The 19,288-nt window shown below is 44.0% G+C and overlaps 1 protein-coding gene across 1 annotated transcript in view; it reads left to right on the top strand.

Moving 5' to 3' along the window:
- The window catches only part of COL20A1 (collagen type XX alpha 1 chain), an 89,357-nt gene extending 73,902 nt beyond the window's left edge, over positions 1 to 15,455 (top strand). The window contains exons 31-38 of the mRNA XM_074969542.1: positions 697 to 750; positions 2,086 to 2,157; positions 3,203 to 3,238; positions 5,288 to 5,354; positions 6,990 to 7,178; positions 10,914 to 10,991; positions 12,145 to 12,300; positions 13,629 to 15,455. Coding sequence (XP_074825643.1) covers positions 697 to 750; positions 2,086 to 2,157; positions 3,203 to 3,238; positions 5,288 to 5,354; positions 6,990 to 7,178; positions 10,914 to 10,991; positions 12,145 to 12,300; positions 13,629 to 13,642 — 666 coding nt within the window. The 3' untranslated portion in view covers positions 13,643 to 15,455. The remainder of the gene's footprint in view (positions 1 to 696; positions 751 to 2,085; positions 2,158 to 3,202; positions 3,239 to 5,287; positions 5,355 to 6,989; positions 7,179 to 10,913; positions 10,992 to 12,144; positions 12,301 to 13,628) is intronic.
- The last annotated feature ends 3,833 nt before the right edge of the window (positions 15,456 to 19,288 follow it).

The following is a 19,288-nucleotide window of genomic DNA, read 5'->3' as shown; positions in this document are numbered from 1 at the left end:
AAAAACACACAGACTCAGATTTTCAAACTTGGGCACCTAACACTCCATATGTGGCCTGATTTGCAGAGATGCTGAGCACCCACAGGTCCTGGTGTGTGTGTGGGAAACTGAGGTTGCATCGCACCTCTGAAAACTGGCCTGCTTTTAGGTGCACAAATATGGACATGGGTGCCTAACTTTACTCACTCAGGTTTGAAAACTTGGGCCAGACTGTAGCTGCACCACTTCCTGTAAAAAGTGCATGGCAAAGTGTACGGGGGGGAGGGGAGGAATTGGCTTGAGACTGCGGATTAGAGATGTACTCTCTGGGTACTTCCCCCATGGCACCTTACCTAGCAAAGAGCTCTGGGGTCCTATTCTTCTCACAGCATCTTGGAGTAAGCATGGACGTTCTGCTGTCGAGAGGCAGTTTTCTCTACTCTCCGCCCTGCAGTTGATATTGCTAGCACAGGGTAAGCCTGTGGCAGCAGGGATGGGTGAATTGATGATCCAGACATCTCAAATGTGTCCAAAAAATTCTTCAGCTAGATTTATGTGGCTGAGTAGTTGCCAACATTCTTGTGTGTTTGGCAGTTGTTATGTTCCATGGATAAGCCCTGGCTAAACAACCTTTGGAGTAAGGCATCACATCACTGCACCCTCAGCTCTCACCAATGCTGTGAGGACCCTCTCGTTAACACACTGTTGGGTTTGCAGGGGGTGAGAGGACTGGAAGGCACAGCAGGGCCTCCGGGGCCACCAGGACCCAGGGTAAGAGCTTGCACAAACTGTCAGTATAAAGCTTGTCATCAGCAATAACTTTCACTTCCTGCTGACTTGCTGCATTTTCCACTGGAGCCAATGTAACCACCCCCTGGCGTGGGTCCATCCCAGGTATAGAACCTGGGACTTTCCGCACTGCAGCAGAGACCTCTACTGCTTCAGCTTAAGGAGTAACTCTGTTAGCTGGTAGCAGTAGTAGACTTATCTAGTGGGCAGCCTCTAGAGGGACACGTGCTTTGCCACAGGGTTAGGTGGTCCAGCTGGCTACTGTTCCTCGGTGGATGAGTTTAAGGCATACAGGATGCTAGACTGAAGTCACTAGCTGGAGCTGGGCATGATGCCAGGCAAGATCTCCTCACTCAGCTCTGCCCAGCCAGTGAGACCTGAGCTGCTCCCTAGCTTCGGTTTCACCAAGGACAGCCTTAGAGTTCATCTACATATTTTTAAGGCTCCAGTCACATTAGTGTTGAGTGTCTCTCAACACCATGGGTGGTAGTGAAGTATTATGTCCCCACCTTACAGATGATAAGATGGGGGATTGAGAGGCTCAGTGACCTACTACTGAACCTCAGGCAGTACATGGCAGACACAGGAAGTGAACTCAGATTCACTGAGTCCCAGCATGAACCATCAGACCAGCCTTTCAATAGCAAAGATGCCACCTGTGGACTAGGAATTGCATTGACTCTTCCATCTCATTTCCCCTAGGCCACTAAATAGCTGTCAATCACTATTGGCTGGAATCCAGTGGGTGAAAAATTACAAATATATAGCAAATAACTGGCCCTTTTCCTATACAATTCTGGCAATAGTAGAAATACAACCGGGGAGCAGACGGAGATGTCTAGAGCATGCAGGTTGTTTTTTTTTCTCTTTAAACAATTCTTCATTATTGATGCAATTACACATTGGAGGGAAGCTCAGCTGTAAAAGAGAGGCGTTAACTGTCCAAAAATAGATGTGCTCTGGGCTAAGACTAAAATTATCTCAATATAGAATGAAAGAACTAAAAACTGAAGGGTAAAAACCACATTGCAGGTCGTGGGCACAACTCACATCTGCTCTCCTGACCATAATTGAGACAGTAATAGGAAATGATGTGAACATGACTTATACATGATATACTCTTAACATTGTCTTCATGGATGGATGATGCACTGACATAAACCTTAAGGGCACAATGCCTTTAACTGAGCCCTCTAAACTGTTTCTGCTGGTGCCCTTGGAGCCATAGGGAGATGTCAGCCTCAAGTAGCAGAAGAAGAAAGCGTGCAGCTGACTGGGCCTTCTCTGTAGCTGCATCTCACAATTTAATCTCTGTAGGGTTTCCAAGGAATAACAGGTGCCCGAGGCAGTAGCGGAGAGCGAGGACCTCCAGGTGATGTTGGACCCACAGTAAGTTGTTGTTTTTTGTTCTGGTGTTTTATGTTGTGGTACTCCAGGAGTGCCTGATGAGAGCATGGAACCTGACAGTCCTACATGGAAATGAGCTGCAGCTGCAAAGTTCAGCTCTGCATCTGAACTTCCTCAAAGTTTGAATGTGTGTAGCTCTGAGGGTGTTAGTTCAGATCCATCTCTTCTGGTGGAAGGGACTTTGTCTATTCATCAAAGACCTGGCTGGCAAATGTCTTGGAGTAGACTCAGGGCTAGTTGTTCATGGCAGGCATTGCCCTCTGCAGGATTCTGAGCTAAATAAAATCCAGTGGTCAAAAATTTCCTGTGTAAGATCCTGAACTGGAGAAAGAAATCACTAGAGATGGGCCTGAACCAAACCCACAGAACCAAACTTTTTGGGCAAGCCTTAGCCCACATCGGCACTTTGCAGTTGTCCATTTAGCTCAGATGAAGAACTCTTTGCAGGTGAGGAGAACTTACCTTGGATCAAGGCAGATCTGTAGTGTTTTGACAGCTCTGATGCTGCCTTTTTGATGGCATCAGTCTTTTCCTGTTGCTCCTTATTTGTTGTTATCCTTAATAAAAACCCTCCATTATTCGTATGCATTTGGTCTTCTGTTGTGGGGGGAGTGTATATCTCCTTAACTACAGCCACAGTATTTACTGGTTCACATGTTTGTGGCCAAACAAAATGACATTTGTACACACATTTTGCATAATTCTGTGATATACACCATAAGATATAAAGAATCGGGCTGTGCATGTACAGATCAGCTTCCCCTGTACAATTGCATGCACATTTGTAGGGGTTTGTGCATGCAAATGGCTGAGACTACAGTTTTGGAAGGAGCACCTGAAAAGATCCACTGCAAATGTGTTCCTTAATTTGGAGTTAGCCTGTAAACATACCACTGGCTGTTCTCTTGAGAATCACAACAGCAAAGTACTGTAATCATGCCGGCTTTTATTAAATTGACCTTTTACTTCCCATTTTTCACCTCCTCCCAGTTTAAAAAGTATTTATTTTTGCTCTGTTTTTCAACAGGGTCTGCCTGGTCCAAAGGGGGAAAGGGGAGAGAAAGTGAGTTTTTCTCCTTGGAGTTCTTTATATTGTGCAGTGCAGTTACTGAGTGCCGCACTGAACGGGCCGCGCACACTAAGCAGCTGTACAAGTGACAGTGACGTGATTAAGCCATTTCAGTGCTGAACTCTCATTTACCTGTTGCTTCTTGGCTTTCCATTCACCTGAATGACCGTCCCATGGGAACCTGACATAATATTGCAACAGGCTCAGTCTCAGTAATGGCGGGGAGTGGGGGGAGCCCACCACCAACAACAACAACTTGAGTCCCATTAAGGATTTTTCTATAAAAATGTATTTCATGCTAATTGACTAACTCAGAACAAAATGTTGTGGGTCAGATCCTCAGCTACTGTAAATAGCTGCAGCTCCACTGGAATCAGGGGATTTCCACCAGCTGAAAATCTGGGTTTAGATATTGAGGGGGAGCTTTCCCCTGGCAACTCTGGCTAAAATTTTCTAAAGTGCCTGAGTCCTATTTTCAAGGGTGACTTGAGCACTTAGGCACCCGCCTTCCCTTGATTTCAGGCCTTAGGAGCATAAGTTCCACTGACTTTCAAGTACACTCCTAAATGACTTAGCTGGTTTTGACCCTTTGTCACGTGGCCTGTCTGCTGCTAGGTAGCACTAGGTGCCAGAGAATGCACACAGCTCTTGTACCAGCATGCAATCAGTCAGCCAGTAAATTACACCTGAGACCTGGCAAAACTCAAACCTTGTCTGTAGGTGATGCAAATATGGAATTTGCCACAGTGTTTCTCCTCATGCAGGACCTGACTGACAGACATTGAAGTCAATGGAAGTCATTCCATTATCTTCAATGGGCTTTGGCTCATGCTCTGAGAAGCCTCTTTGCTGGGCCTCTTTCTCAGTGGTTTCCCTTTGCACCTGTCTTTGGGTACATCTGCACTGCAAAGAAAAAACACACAGCACCGAGTCTCAGAGCCCAGGTCAATTGCCTCAGGCTCATGCTATGGGGCTAAAAGTAGCAGTGTAGACATTCCTGTTTTGAGACCCTCCCCCGTCACAGGGTTTCAGAGCCTGCGCTCCAGCCTGAGCGGGAACATCTACATTGCTATTGTCAGCCCTACGGCCCAAGTCCCATGAGCCCAAGTCAGTTGACACAGGCCCTGAGGCCTGACACCGCGGGATTTTCTTTGCAGAGTAGATGTACCCTTAGAAAGTGGTGATGGAAGAGTTTTTAAAGTGCGGGTGTTGAAGGCGGAAACCATGTATGTGGGTTGCTATTACTACTTCAAGCCAGGAAGTGCAGCAGCACCCCTACTTCCAGCCCCGATGGCCTTCGAGACTGGGTGCAAGACTTTTCTATTTTCTATTTCATCACCTCCCTTTTACACCAGCTCTTCCTTTTGTGGACTTTTTTTATGTTGTGGTTGCTGGTTTTTCCTGGGCCTTGTGCCCAGTTTTTGTTTAATTCTGTGTAAGACTGCACATCGATCGCAACAGTACCAGCCACAGATGGAAGTTTTCTGAAGAGGTTTGGAAGGGTTCAGTTTTTTTAGTTATGAATTTTCATGGCTAGTATCAACGTTTATTTCCAAGTAGTTTATATCCTGCTGTGAAAAAACTTTAAGAAAAAACTCAGAAAGCAACCATTGTTTATTCAGCAGATAATGACCGTAGGAGTCAAGATTCATTCATTAAAGATTCAGAAACAAAGGCATAACACTTTTATATTTAATCATATTAATTTTAAGCATCACTGAGTACTAACTTTTATGTTAGACACACTTATCAGTCTTCAAGCTAGATAAACATATATGCACATATACTCTCCAGCTGTGGTTAATTTCATTTATTAATGACTGAAAATTGATTTAATCAATTTGTGGGTAAAGGGAAAAACAAAATTATTGATATTTACCAGTTAAGATTTTATTGTTTCAAAGCCTATTGATGAATAAATAGAGATCTCATGGTGATGAATATCTCGAGAGCTCAAGCTGTTGGTAAGAATGTGCCATCAGAAAACTTACATTCTATCCACTTCATTTCAAAAGTATTTAATTATTTTTAATTTTACTTCAGGGTGAACCACAATCCCTGGCCACCATTTACCAGCTGGTTAGTCAGGCTTGTGAGCAGATGATTCAGAGTGAGTATCACATGTCTCCTTGGGCAGCAGTGCTTCTATGGTACTTGACATTTTACCACATAATGAAGAACCTGATCCAAAATCCATTGGCAAAAGGCCTTCTATTGACTTCAGTGGGCTTTGGATCAGACCCTAAGAGTCTGATCCTGTGAGCATTAAAAGTGAGGAGGAATCTCTCAGGCAGGCCCTCAAAATTGAACATCTCTTCCCCCCCCCGCCCCCCTCCCAACACGAGTTGTATTAGCACAAAGACCTGTGAAATATTACTTAAGAGTCCGACCTGGTATCGTGTACTGGATTTTTCTTTCAAGGGCAGGAAAAGGCTTGGATTGAAACTTGACTGTTTTAGGAAAAATCACTCCAATGTTTCATTAATTGATCCCTCAGTTTCTACAGCAGAGAAAAACAGGAGGCTTGATTTTGGGTGGGTGGAACTTGGAAAGCTTAGCTCAGATGATGCAGCCTGGACCAAGTGCAATGCCCATGGATTTTGCTTTTCCTGGGATGAAGAGTTGTCAGCAAGATTTGCTTGGGGTCGACTGATGCACAGGGAGATCAAGTTAGTGCTTTGTCCAAGGTCAGATAGCAAGACCATGACTCCGCAGAGTCTTCCTCTTCAGTTCATGACCTCAGCAATTTGGACTGACAACATCATAGTACCTGGTGATTTTTATTTATATATCAAGTTTTTTAGAGATGGGGCAACATCAGAATACACAGAATAAAATCAGACCACATCATTCGTCCTGACATGAGTTTTGCAAACAAAACCAGAACTAGGGAACAGTTCTGTAATATCACAAGTTTCCATAGTTTGACTCCCATCTCTGTAAAATAGGTATGAGCCAACACTGGAACCACTTTCACTTGTCTACCACCCTACTTCCCCTCTCTCTCCCTGAACTTTGGGGTACAGACAAAACAGAAGTGGATCTGAACCACCCCAATTGTGGTTTTGCAAACTCAATGAAGTTTCCCGCTAGTACTTTTTTCAAACCCAAACCGCCCTTTGCCTGGTCTGATGATAGGTACATTGCACTTTTAAGACTGGCTGCAGTATTGCCTTCTCTCTATGTAAGTGATGTAACCAAAGTATAACCTTATGGCATCAGAAGTGCATATGGGAAACTAAAAATGGGCCAAAACGAGGACCTGACTTCTAAACGGCTTCAGATTTCAAGGGCTTGGTGATGGGTTCTGATGTGAGTCCTTGGAACTAAATGTAGTGACAATTTCAGATCCAGAAACAGAAAGGGCTTTTTTGGGGGGGAGGGAAGGGGGTGATGTCTTGTATAGATGCAGCCAATATTTTGAGAGATTTGTTGGCACTATTGGATCTCAACCCACATGCTGGCCCTGACTTGGCTCCAAACCTAAGCCAAGTCCTCTCTAGCTCTACATTTGACAGACTCTGACTGTTTCTTTGGTTGGAAGAACTTACATAACCTTTCCTGAGTCTGGTAAAAGGTTAGGGCTTGGCCCAAGGGTGGGCAAAAGGCTCTTGGACCCTTTCTTATTTTATCCACACAAGTTAAATTTATGCCAGCAGAGGTTCTGACCTGAGGCCTTTTGCTCATCTCAACATCTCCTCTGGAGTGGAGATGAGGCATTTTATTGTCTGACTTGCCTTCTCAGCTCATGTGTTGAAATTCGACTCATTCATCCACGAACATACAAGGAAGCCAGTTCCTGTGTGGGATGACACATTGAAGCCAGGAGGACCTGGACCACCAGGTCTTCCAGGTATCGCTGGTACCAGAGGAGAAAGAGGAGAAGACGGTATCCCAGGACAGCCAGGCAAAGATGGGTATCCTGGGGAAAGAGGTACTGACTGAAATGTTCTTAAGTAGGGCTTCACCATGGCCTTCATACTTTCAGACGTAGTGGCTAATGAAGGGTAGCTTCTTCACCTAAAATGAACTCTTGTTCCAGATAGATATGAGCACTGAGCTCAGGTCCATTTCACGTTGATTCAGCGTGGTATAGGGATAGGCACCAACCACAAAGATTCCCTCACGATCCATGTGTCCACAAAGTTTGGAGGTTACTGGATCAGAGGGGTTTGTTCAGCTCTAGGTCTCGCAGTGAGCAGGATATGCAGCCCAGTACCGTCTCACCCAGTTTTCAGGAGTGACTACAAAATTATGGGTCGAAGACACTTTGAGTCACACTCACCCCATGAATATTACAAACAAGTGGAATGTCTGCCTAGGATTATCATGCCCGAGTGCCTGTCTGGTCTGCCTGAATATCTGTATCTCGTTCCCCTCCACTTCTGACCCAGTAATCTCATACTGGCATTATGTCTGTTTCACAAAGTGGATCCCGCAGCACCCATTCTCTAACTGGATCTCTCAAGTAGCTGTGAGCCACTCATCACTTGTCACACTCCCTTCCTCAGCTTTGCCAGTGACTCTCTTCTCCACATCCCTTCACACTGCCCCTGACTTGTGGAATACCCTTCCTGAGCTGATCTCACCTCATGCAGGTCTCACCTCTGTCATTTCTAAGAAATCAGCCATTTAATGATGGCTACAGGGAAAAAAAAGATGGAAATATCTGGACATGTGTTAAGACCAAAGCCAGAGCATCTGCTGTGGCAGGTGTGCCATTGGGCAGCTGGAGAAATAGATAAAAGGGGCCAACTAAAAGAATCCCTCCTGCCATCAAACAGTACTTAGGGAGAAACTTGTGGGATTTGGGACATGCAGTGTCATGTACTCCTGTACCAGATATAGACTGGCTATGGAGCTTGCTTACACATACCAGGTGTGTTTATTGTCAGATCCTTTAATGCTCTGCCAGGTATGGCTGAGGTTTTTATTACAATGACCTTTCCATTATATGCAAAGAGTAGTCCAGGACAGATGGGGGTGGTGGAACCTTCTTTGTGCCCCGAAGCAAAGTTTGATGGGGCAGGAAGGATTCCAGTATTGGATTGTACCTCTTTCTCCCACCCATTGTATTGTAACCCATCTCAGAGTGCAAGCTCTTTGGGGTAGGGACCATGTGTGTTTGTACGTGCGCGCTTGTGTTCACATCGCCCAGCCTAATGGAGTGCAGTCCTGATGGATGCCTCCAGACACACATGTGCCCATAAGTATTAACAAAAAACAGGAGGCCCTTCTACCCAGCAGCATCACCCACCCTCCAATGTGGGCTCTCATTCTCTCTGGGCACAAGGCTGGACCCCTTAGGGTCTCTGCCTCTTAGGCCAGCACAAAAGGAATTCACAGGGCCAAATCTGAAAGTCTTACTTGGTCAAAACTCCCCTTGAAGTCAATGTAAGGACTAAGTAAAGGTGCCAGCATATGGCCAACAGGTTTTTCCAGTGTAGGAATAAGAGCAACTTGCAAAGCTTCTTATCTCCCCCTCAGTGGGCAAAGCACTTGCTGGCTCCTTTTTGGAGTAGAACTCGTGAGCTTTGGCGAGAATAGTCTCTTATCTCTGGCCTCTTGGCGTCAAACTTAAAGCTCCTGCACTTGCAAGGAGAAAGTGTTGCTGGAACTTTTGTTTAATTACAGGGCAAATCTTGACTGCACTGTCATCCTGGCAGCCACCAGTGGTTTAATAAAACAGCATATTACGGACAGGCTGTTAGAAGAACCTTTTGGCTACAGCTCCAAAGAGGCACATGCAGCATGAAAACACTGGGAGAGAAAGAAAAGGAAATTGCTGTGTGCATGTGCAAGGAGAGCCTCTCCCTCCTTTTTCACATAGAATTTCCTTCCATTTTTAGTCTAAGTTTGTGGTTTAACTGGCATGTTTCACACGGCCGCTCACACAGCAACCTGAATCTGTCAGGAGCGCTCAAGGACGATTCTGTGCCATTGTTTCCTGCTCCCCCCAGCCTCCCCAGTCTTTATGCATAGCATCCAGTGAGAACAGGAGGGGAACAAGCACTAAGAGTATATAGCAATCATACTGACCGATTGTTTTCACAGGAGGGATGGTTTAAAAAAAAATACAAGTTTTTTTCTTCTTCCCATTACAAGAAAATCTCCCCCATTCACAAGCTCAATAACTGAAGCTCTGTTTCTGTCCAGCTGAAAAGAGACGTAGGGCAAGCAGCTATTTTTGCTGCTAACGCAAAGGACCGCTTCAAGCAATGAATGTTCTTCTGCAGTTTGAGTCCTGGGCCTGTCAGGCGGTTCCTGCTGCTCTCCCTCACAAGCACGTATTCCCATGAAAGGGCCCCACTTCAGAAGCAGGTCTCACATATGGATGCAGATTTTTGATGGTAGGAGAGGCAAAGCCAGGTGTTAATGGGAGGAGATAATGTCTGAGTGGATATTTTTGTAAAATATTTGTTGGAGAGTCTCGTACAACATTAATTGAAACTGCTCTGGCTTCAGTGGCTGCTGAACCCTTCTGAAAAGCCAACCGCTAGGGCAAGCCGGTCAGTCATTCAATTCCGGCCTGAAAATGTAAAGCTTATCAAAATGACAACAAAGTGGAGAGGGGACGAAGCAACGTGCAACTATTTCCACCTGGTCAAGTGAGGAGATGGAGCCCCTAGACAAAGAACAGGTGGAACTTACGTGTAGAACTGGTCAGAACCTCTTTGCCAAAACTTCTGTCGAAAAAAGCCATTTCCTCAAGAGAAATGTCTTGAGACACAAGGTGGGGGAGGTAATATCTTTTATTGGACCAACTTCTGTTTGGTGAGAGAGACACGCTTTTGAGCTACACAGAGCTTTTCTTCAGGTGCCAGTATGGAAGCATATCAGTGATGACAGTTTCGTCAGGAAGGTGAGACTAACTCATTAGCCTAGGGGTCAGGATATTGACCTGGAACATGGGAGACCAGATTTTAGTCAGAGCAGGGACTTGAATCTGAAGCTAGCACCAGCACAGCTGGTGACACTGTGGAAACTTTTGCAAGGTCTCAGTTTCATTCCTCATCAGAATGGAAACAGATTCCCAAACCTCCAAAACATTTCACACAATGGAATTGCCGTTTTCCAGTGCGTCCTCCGTGAGCAGCTAGAGCCTGGCGTATGCAGTTGCCCCAGTTGCCCTGAGAAAGCTGCAGTTGCATGCTGGCCCCTAGAGGTGGTAAGGGGAGGAAGAGCTGGAAGAGTTCAGGCAGACTGGCTCTGATGCACAGAGGGCTGCAGGCACAGCAGAGCAATGCAGATTGATGATGTCATTTCTACTGCACCACTAAAATGGTATTCAACAGTGAAGGGTTAACAGGCTCCCTAACACTGTATGATACACCGCATTGTATTTAAAGACCAGGTATAAATAATATTAAAAGATGACTTGATTTATATTTAGCCACAAATAGCCACAAACTTAAATTCAATGTGTAGGGGCATGATCCTATTTGAGGGACAATGCCAAGGGCTGCCCAAGGATACATATGCAGGCCCGCACGGGAGGGGTTAAAAGAGGGGATCCTGTTTTGCTGAGTGTGGTACTAAAGGCCACAACCTCCTAAAAGACCATAGCACCTAAGAGCCACCTTATGGGGAGGCTGGAGTAGAGGGTGTTCATGCAGGGGAAGCTGTTAAGCTCTGGTAAGTGACATCTCTCTCTCTCATCCTCAAACAGGAGGACCAGGACCCAAGGGTGAGAAAGGGATGGCTGGAGCCAGGGAGGAAGGAGTCCAGGGACCAAGAGGACGAGCAGGTACAGTGAATACAGTCTTGTGGTTTCAATCGTAATGTTGATTCTTCATCTGTGCTCCCAAGGGGTTTGAGCAAATAGTTTAGGCATAGCTTGCAACAGCCACATCCCAAATTCAAAAGATGAGCCTAAATCTGCCTCTAGTGGGGTTTCTGGCACCTTCATCTGAAGCATCTGGTGCTGGCCACTATCAGAGACAAGAAACTAGACTATATGGCCCATGGGTCTGCTCCAGTATTTCAATTGCTCTGTTCCTAAGACCCCATGGGGCATATTTTCCTAAGAGCCTCCCTTTGGTAAACATCTGCTAGTGCAGAGGCAGAAATCCCCAATATCTGAACATACCAACTAGGTAATTGTGTGTTTTAATTACACAATTTACACACAGACTTTTCACATTGCCTACACTATTGCAGAGTTTTGTGCACACAGACCCAGATGTTCAGATGGTATAAACCAGTTGAGGATATGGCTCACAAAGTGGAAGGCCCTTTGAAAATTGGCCCCACTTCATTGGAACCTAAAATCTCTGTAAATTCTCCCATCCCTAAGAGCCTGATCTGCTTTAGCTGAAGTCAATGGGACTATTGCAGACATAAGTGACAGCAGGCTTCAGCAGGGAAGCATTATAGAAAATATTTTTTCATATATTTATGATTGTTACTGTTGACATATAAAGATATAAAACCAATGAACCCCATCAGGATCTTGGGCTTGGTGGTTGGTAAGTCTCCACATGGGAGATGGTGATGAGATTTCCTTATCCTGATCCCTGCTCTCCAGGGGCTGGAAGCACTCCCTCAGGGCGAGGATATGTCGTCACACTCCTGAGCAATTCCTCTTCCTGGTGTTTAGGAGACAGCACTGATGAATGCAGACAAGAGTTCTTTCTAGCTTTCTTCAGCCAGAGTGATGCTGGCCACATCACAAAGTTTCTAGAGCACTGGTGAACAGCAGGAAAGGGTTAAATTGTGGGAAATGGGAAAGAGGTCCATAGGTCTTCATCGGGATCCAGTGGGGACTCTCCAACCTCATCTTCCTTCAAAAGGGAGCTGGGAAAGTCCCCAGATAACTGGCAGTATGCCATCAGACAATAGATATTGCATTGGACCAGCAGAGTTATACTGTACTGTTTGAGATGCCATTCATTTTTCAGGCCCTCCAGGAGAACAAGCCATAAGGGACTCAGGTCTGAAGGGTTCCCCCGGGAGCACCGGTCCTCCAGGTTTTCCTGGTGCCAGAGGCAATCCTGGGGCACCTGGCTACCCAGGTGGTTGTGCTAACTCTGGATGCTACAGGGCAAGCACAAGAGGTAAGTCCTGATTCTTTATATGAAGGTGATGATTTTAAAAGCTTCCCCATTCAGATATCTTTGGCTACCTGGCTAACCTATATGAGAACAATTATTATTATTATTACTTAATTTATTTTCCCCATGCTTCAAGGATAGTCTATCCTGGAGAACATTCTTTACTAAGTACTTAACACATACCATGTGGAAAAAGTTCTTCTGACTGGCTGCTGAACCTTCAGCAATGGTTGGAATAACTGCATAGCTCTGCTCTTTACTCGTCTGTCCATCTCTCTCTAACATAAATTTTTCCCCTTCTCACAACAAAAGACATTATGTGGCAAACTAAAGTCAGTTTTGGAGGCTTTGGGTTGCATTAGATAATGCTACTCCTGGTGGGTTAGAGCTACTTGGATATGACCTCTGCTCCATACCTCATGAAGGAACTAGGGAATTCTTCTTGAGAAGCAGTTATGCAGGGTTTCTACAAGACACCAGGCTATCTGCTGCATTGTCCTTCTAGATTCATAACCCTCTCATAGGTGAAGAGCTCATGGTCACTTGGCAGAGCAATAATGCACTTCAAGAGGTGTCAGTACAAGGCACTTGTGTCCTCCTTGAACTGGATACATTTGACTTTGGCCTATGTAAAATATTAAGTAGTTAAGCCAAAGTTTAATCTCTAGTTCTTATATTCAATCTGGAGTCATTAAAGAAACTTCTACTGCAATAAGGCATTTTCATGTGACTAGCCATTTATAGCCTGTAATATTGACCTCCCCCATCAAAATAGCCATTTTTTCAGAGCAGCCATGTCTGTAAACTGGCCTTCTATGCAATCATGTCCAGGAAGGGGAACTGGTTCAAGACTTCTCCTGAATGATATTTTCACTGTCCCTGTCAGATGAAGCTGTGCTTCTTTATTTAACTGTACCTGGATTTCCTTTTTTCTCCATTTATGTGGACAACATCTGAAGAAGGCAAAGTAGATTTTTAAAGATGCTTCTGCTCCATATGGATGGCCCTATTTTCCACATGGATGGCCTTATTTTCCCTTTTTCTCCTAATACTGAACTACCCAATTTAGTTATTGGCGTATCTTGTCAATTAGCTTGAGGTATTTTCATGGTACCAAAGACAGGACATATTAATGCCTCGTTGTACCTCCCCATCTCATAGAATAAGAGATTCCCAACTACATTAAGTCCTATAAAGTACAGACACCAGTTGGTGCCTGAGAGAAGATTGTTAAGGAGGGAGAACTAATTATGCACCCTCCATCCTCAGTACTTTGTGTTGTATTTATTCTTCTGTTCAGTAGTGTCTCCTGTTTTTGTCTCCAAATGCAGATTTCATCCCCTGATGATTGAGGCATGGGCTACTGTGGACAGGTCTCTGTCCTTTGGAAACTTCTGCACTAAGGTTCTGTCTACCCAGAGTGTAACTGCAACTTGAACACCCAATACAAGCTCCCCCCCCCCCCGGTTGCACTGGATTTTTGTACGGAAGTATAGAACTCTAAACTAAGCATAAAACACTACCCACAAAACCGGACTGTATGCAGATAATACCTAGTCATCCTCTCTCACCTATATTTCTGTGTTATTATCTGAACCATTTTGCACTGGACAGTTGGTGTGTCTGAACTGATGTCAGGCGTCCCACACCAGGGCAAAGAAATACAGTTCAAGGTTCAAGTTTTCAAAATTACAAGAGAGCTGAGCCAAAAGTAACGTTAGTGGTATATGAAATGGTCAGAAACAGTCTGGAGCAATGGCTCATGTTTGTCCACTTGTGCTTTATTTTTTCAGCCATTATTGTGGGTCACCACTAGCTGAGCAAAACAACACAAGGTACTGAAAGATGAAAATCCATAAAATGGCGACACTGCCATGTTATCTGTGGGGTGCCAGTGGAATAACGTCTAATATTGTTGCTACTGCTTCTGCCTTTGGCACAATCTTGAAGTCTTCCTCCCCGTTTCCTTATATACATGACTATCATTAGACTATGGAATCACCTTTGTAGAGGAATGGTGAAAGCCCAGGTGCCTAGTCTAGTTTTATACATCTCAAGCAAAGTACTAAAAAATAGAGCATTTGTGTATTGACAAGGCATGGCCTAGGTAACCTCCTCGGCCTTCTCCATATCTGCCTTCTAGGCACTTAGTAACAGTCTTCCATTGTATCACATAGAATACTGCATAGCCATAGGCCTCACTCCTATCAGTAGGATACTAGAGGTATTTGTTATTGTCTGACATTCTAATTGTACAGGCCACAATTGTTCCTATTCGTACCAAATTTATATTGGTACTAGTAATGCAACACCTTAATGGTAATTGTTTGTTATTTTATATTGTACCAGCTTGTATTGGTCCCAGACCAGAGCTACATTGTAACTGCTTTCAAATAATTGCTCCTGAACCTGGGTTGTCGACACACAGAAGAGCAAGTTCTGTGAATAAAATGTCACTGGCGTCTGAAAATCTGGACCGACTCTTCTTGCTTCGCTTCTACAAAGAAGCTTAGATACAAAAAAAGGAGCAACACACACATAATGTGTGTGCACATTTCCTCTAATTGTGGGCACACTGGATAACTCTACACAAATGGCTTGTGGTGGTCATGTGCATACACAATCACGCATTTCCATTTGCAGTACTGGTAACTGTGCTCAGCTAACCCACTTGAAATTCCAGTCCGTAATGATCCAGCATTTAGGAACCATGTTGCTAGGCCCCTTAGAAATACCCAAGATAGATACAGAAGTCCTCCCTGCAAAAATATGGCTCAGATGCAGTAACTAAATAATATTCCTCACCCTTACGGAAAAGTCTAGAATGTAATACATTTTAGCCTTTCTGTTGATCTTTTTGAATAATTACATAGACTTGTCTAGAGAGTCATAACCCAGCTAGGACAGTGCGCAAAACATAGAAAGAAGATCATTACATTCTATAAATACTGAATAATTTGTATCAGGCTCTATTGGATTCATCATTAGTAATTTTCTAGGACTTTTCCCTAAGGTGAGTATTTGCAGAATGATGAACGTTCCTATTGTAAAGTCTAAAGGAATACTGTAACTATGGAGGCAACTTTCTATTTACTTAAGGCAAAATTGGCAAGCTTTTAAATGTGACTTCTAATCAGTGAACCTTACAGCTTAGACAAACTGTCGTCAGGGCACGATCCCCAGGCCCCAGAAAAGGGAGGGAGCAGAGGGACAAATATAAAACATTGTGAATTTGATGTTTAAAGTAAATATATTTAAGGAGATGGACATACTGGACACAAGTTGTTGAACTCTGAATATTTTGATTTGTAAAGGCCAAAGAGCCATTCTGTATTTTTCCCATTCCTTAAAGTGGAAACATGTCCAAAATCTACAGAACCTACATTAATTCAAATGCTGAATGCTGCTCTGTGTATGTATGTACTGTATGTTAAACCTCTTGCTGTCAGGGACAATAAAGACACAATGGGGGTGGGGGAGTTTGCAATGAGCAGGTGAAGAGGTAAAAGGTGCTTTCTTTGCACATTTAAAAAATTCTGAATTATGCCCATTAGAACGTTCATATGCTGGGGCAAGCAACACAATGTGCATTTGGTCAGATAAAGGCCCTGACTTTTTGGAAACAAATGACAACCTAGACTCCCCTTTTTGCACTTTTTTTCTTTACCCACCATTTTTGAGGCTGTAATCAACATCACTTAGAGGGCTAGCAACCTGATCTTGGATACAATCAGTTAGCTAGATCTCTGACATTTTTGCCCACGGATAATTGCCGTACAAGGGTCAGCTTTTAAAAATCTAGCCCCACATGGGTTATTGCCTATGCGAAGAAAAATCTGCCCCCAGAAGTTACCCATTGGAACTGTCAAATGCATAACTCCTTGATGAGATGATCTGTTTACACATTTGGAATTTGCTTATGTTTATCCTGGGTGAAAAACTTAACAGGACCCAATTCAGCAAACTTACAACCCACTAAGACATTGTGGATTCAAAATTTAGCCATGGAATGGAATGGAATCCTGAAGGGTTTCTGTTCTGCTTACATAGAGACAAGTCTTCATTGGCGTTGAACATGGGAAGAAACTCCTCACTCACTTGGAATTGCTTGTAAAAGTAACTAAAAGTAACTCACAAAGGAGTTTTTGTGCCCCCATATGACAATATGTGTGAGACTACTTGGATTGGCTAGGTCCAGGCTACATCACTCACTTTCATTAGCTGCATAAAAGCCTAATGCTTCCGGTCTTAGAATCATAGAATCATAGAATATCAGGGTTGGAAGGGACCCCAGAAGGTCATCTAGTCCAACCCCCTGCTCGAAGCAGGACCAATTCCCAGTTAAATCATCCCATCTCATCTTGTGGTAGTAAAAAAAAATGCCCATCAGTGCAGTGCCCGCAGCCCTCACCAGCAGTTCACCTGCCTAAACTGAAAAACCCACCACCACAGCTAAGGGCAGTTGGTTGAATTTTCTAAGTTCTTTCTGTGTTCAGGGTCAGTCCCAAAGCTCCTACTGTGGCTCCCCCTCACCCGCGGGATGTGTTAGCTAAGGAAGCATTTGCTGGTCATATCAGTAAAGCAATTGAGCCCAGATCCACAAAGGTGCTTAGGCTGGATCAGTGGAAGTTAGGCACCTAAATACCTTTGTGGAGTTGGGCCTGTATAGCTACATTCACTTGGAAAAATTTATCATCTGACAGCATTCACCAGGGACAGTCACACTTGAATCCTGGCTTTTTCTGGTTTTTCTGGAGTCCATTGGTCAGTGTGAGCAGATCAGAACTACTGGCCAAGCCATGATCTATTTGTAAGTAGCTTGAGAGAGGTAGGGGTGGGGGAAATTCCTAAGCAGGAGGAAACACTGGGACTTTCTCAAGCAAGAGATAGGAATGAGGAAGGAACAAGGTCCTACAGCTTTCAGCCCCCCACTGAGTGGTTTCCTATTGGGCATGACATGTTCATGGTTACAATGGAGGAGAGTGACAGATTGGTAAGCTATAAGTGATGCCAGTGCCTGCTGGTTCAGACCATGGTACTACTCAAACAGCTGTTAGAAGCAGTTACTAACTACACAAAGAGGACTCATACACAGCTATAATTACTGCGCCTGGCATGTCCATCAGCAACAGAATTTCAGCCAGCCGTAGATGATGGCTGCTGAACAAATCACCAATGTAACCGTCCACATGACAGCAGTGGCAGGGGAGTGCGGAAGAGAAGGGAAATAAATTAGTGGTTATTTCCGCAATATGCCATAGCTCTATTCATATAAACCATTCTTCAAAAATACTCACCCTGCTTTTAGCATAAACTCGTTGCACCGCAATGGCAAGCCTCAGAGAAGGAAATACTTTTCTATACTCTGTGCCAGTAGCACAAGTCAGATCCCCCCCAAAATAACAGGGAGATTTTTTTGTCTCTGTGTTTGTACAGTGCCTCACTACAATAATACAAATAAATAATAATGGCAACAGAGGGATTTCTGTTAATTAAGAGTCAGATTGTAATGCAATTACAAGTGAACAGTCCCTCACACGACAAGCAGCCACAGTGAAGTTAGTGGGGCTATTGGAGGAGTAAGGCATTACCCTCGGCGTACAGCAGGGTGGGAAATTGTTTTTCCGTCCCATGACAGCTTTTGAGATTTTGGAATTTTTTTGCTCTGAAGTGGGACAAAATTGGGACCTTTCAAAGTTTTTCAAGAAATCCTCTCCCCAGAATAACCAATAGCCCGGTGAGGATGGCACTCACCCTGGGATGCGGAAAACCCAGTGTCAAGTCCCTGTTCTGCTTGAACTGCAGCAGTAATGTGGTATACTTTGTGAGTAGAGCTGGGTGGGAAATAGTTTTTGTATTGTAGTGGCTATTCTGGGGTGTGTGTTTGTGTGTGTGGGGGGGTCTCTCTGGTTTTGACTAGAAATTCCATCGTGGACTGGAGAAACCTTCCTAATGAGGTTTCATCAAAACAGATTATTTCATCAAAACAGATTATTTCCTGCAAAAAGTTTATTTTGCAATGAAAAAACACATTTACTCAAAGAATTCCTGACCAGCTCTAAGTGTGAGTGTCCCAATTCAGTTCTAATTCGTTAAAGTTATTAACTGGCCAATGACTACGTTTCTCTAGCTATGTACACACAGCATTTCATTATGACTGACCTGCGTTATTACACAGTGAATCACTACGTGTCCTGATTTCCTATACAACAAAACAACTTTATTCGGTATATTTTCCGTGGAAGGGGGAATCACACAGTTATACAACTAATAACCTCCGGTCAAGAGAAAGAATAAGAGGGATGGGCAAGGGAGACTAAGGTATTCCAGTGAGATTAGAACATTTGATGAGCTAGCTAAAGCTGTTCCAGATGGTAGGAGCTGCAGAGGAGAAGGATCTCAAACCAACAGTGGCAAAATGATATGGAGAGAGAGAGGAGTTCAAAGGAGCTGGGGGGGCGGGTGATGTAGATAAGGGAAAGCGTTAAAAACAGAAACCCACAATTTTGCTTAGTTACTTTTAGATGTTAACGAAAATTGATGCCACTCACTCATGAATATTAACTATTCCTTCTCTCTTTGGTGAGCACAACCAATCATTTCCCCTGCTGGGCTTTCCTTTAGTACACCTTGTACTTTTCTGGCCTCGTTTGTCATTTTTAAAGTAAACAGCAGTTAAAAATAATCCCATGTTTTACAAGGGCATTGTTGAAAACTTCCCTAGCCAGCTTTTCCAGTAGGGACCTCATCCTGAAAAGCTTTAATCAGAACTAATCCTTTCTCAGGCAAGCAGCTCCACTGAAAGAGATCAAACAGTGAATTTGACAGGTTATTTTATTGTATAGCTCACTCAAAGCCTAGGTTTCACAGCAGAGTGTGACTATAGACTGATCTCATTTGGAGAATGCTGAAAGGTGTCTTGTGGGGACAGTGCCTTGTCCTTGTGGATGGGAAAGTTTTAATTACCACTTCACTCAAATGGAGGAAGAAG

The sequence above is a fragment of the Natator depressus genome, chromosome 13 (genome assembly GCF_965152275.1).
Source record: "Natator depressus isolate rNatDep1 chromosome 13, rNatDep2.hap1, whole genome shotgun sequence".
Classification (NCBI taxonomy): domain Eukaryota; kingdom Metazoa; phylum Chordata; order Testudines; family Cheloniidae; genus Natator; species Natator depressus.
This window is presented reverse-complemented; position numbering and strand designations above follow the sequence as displayed.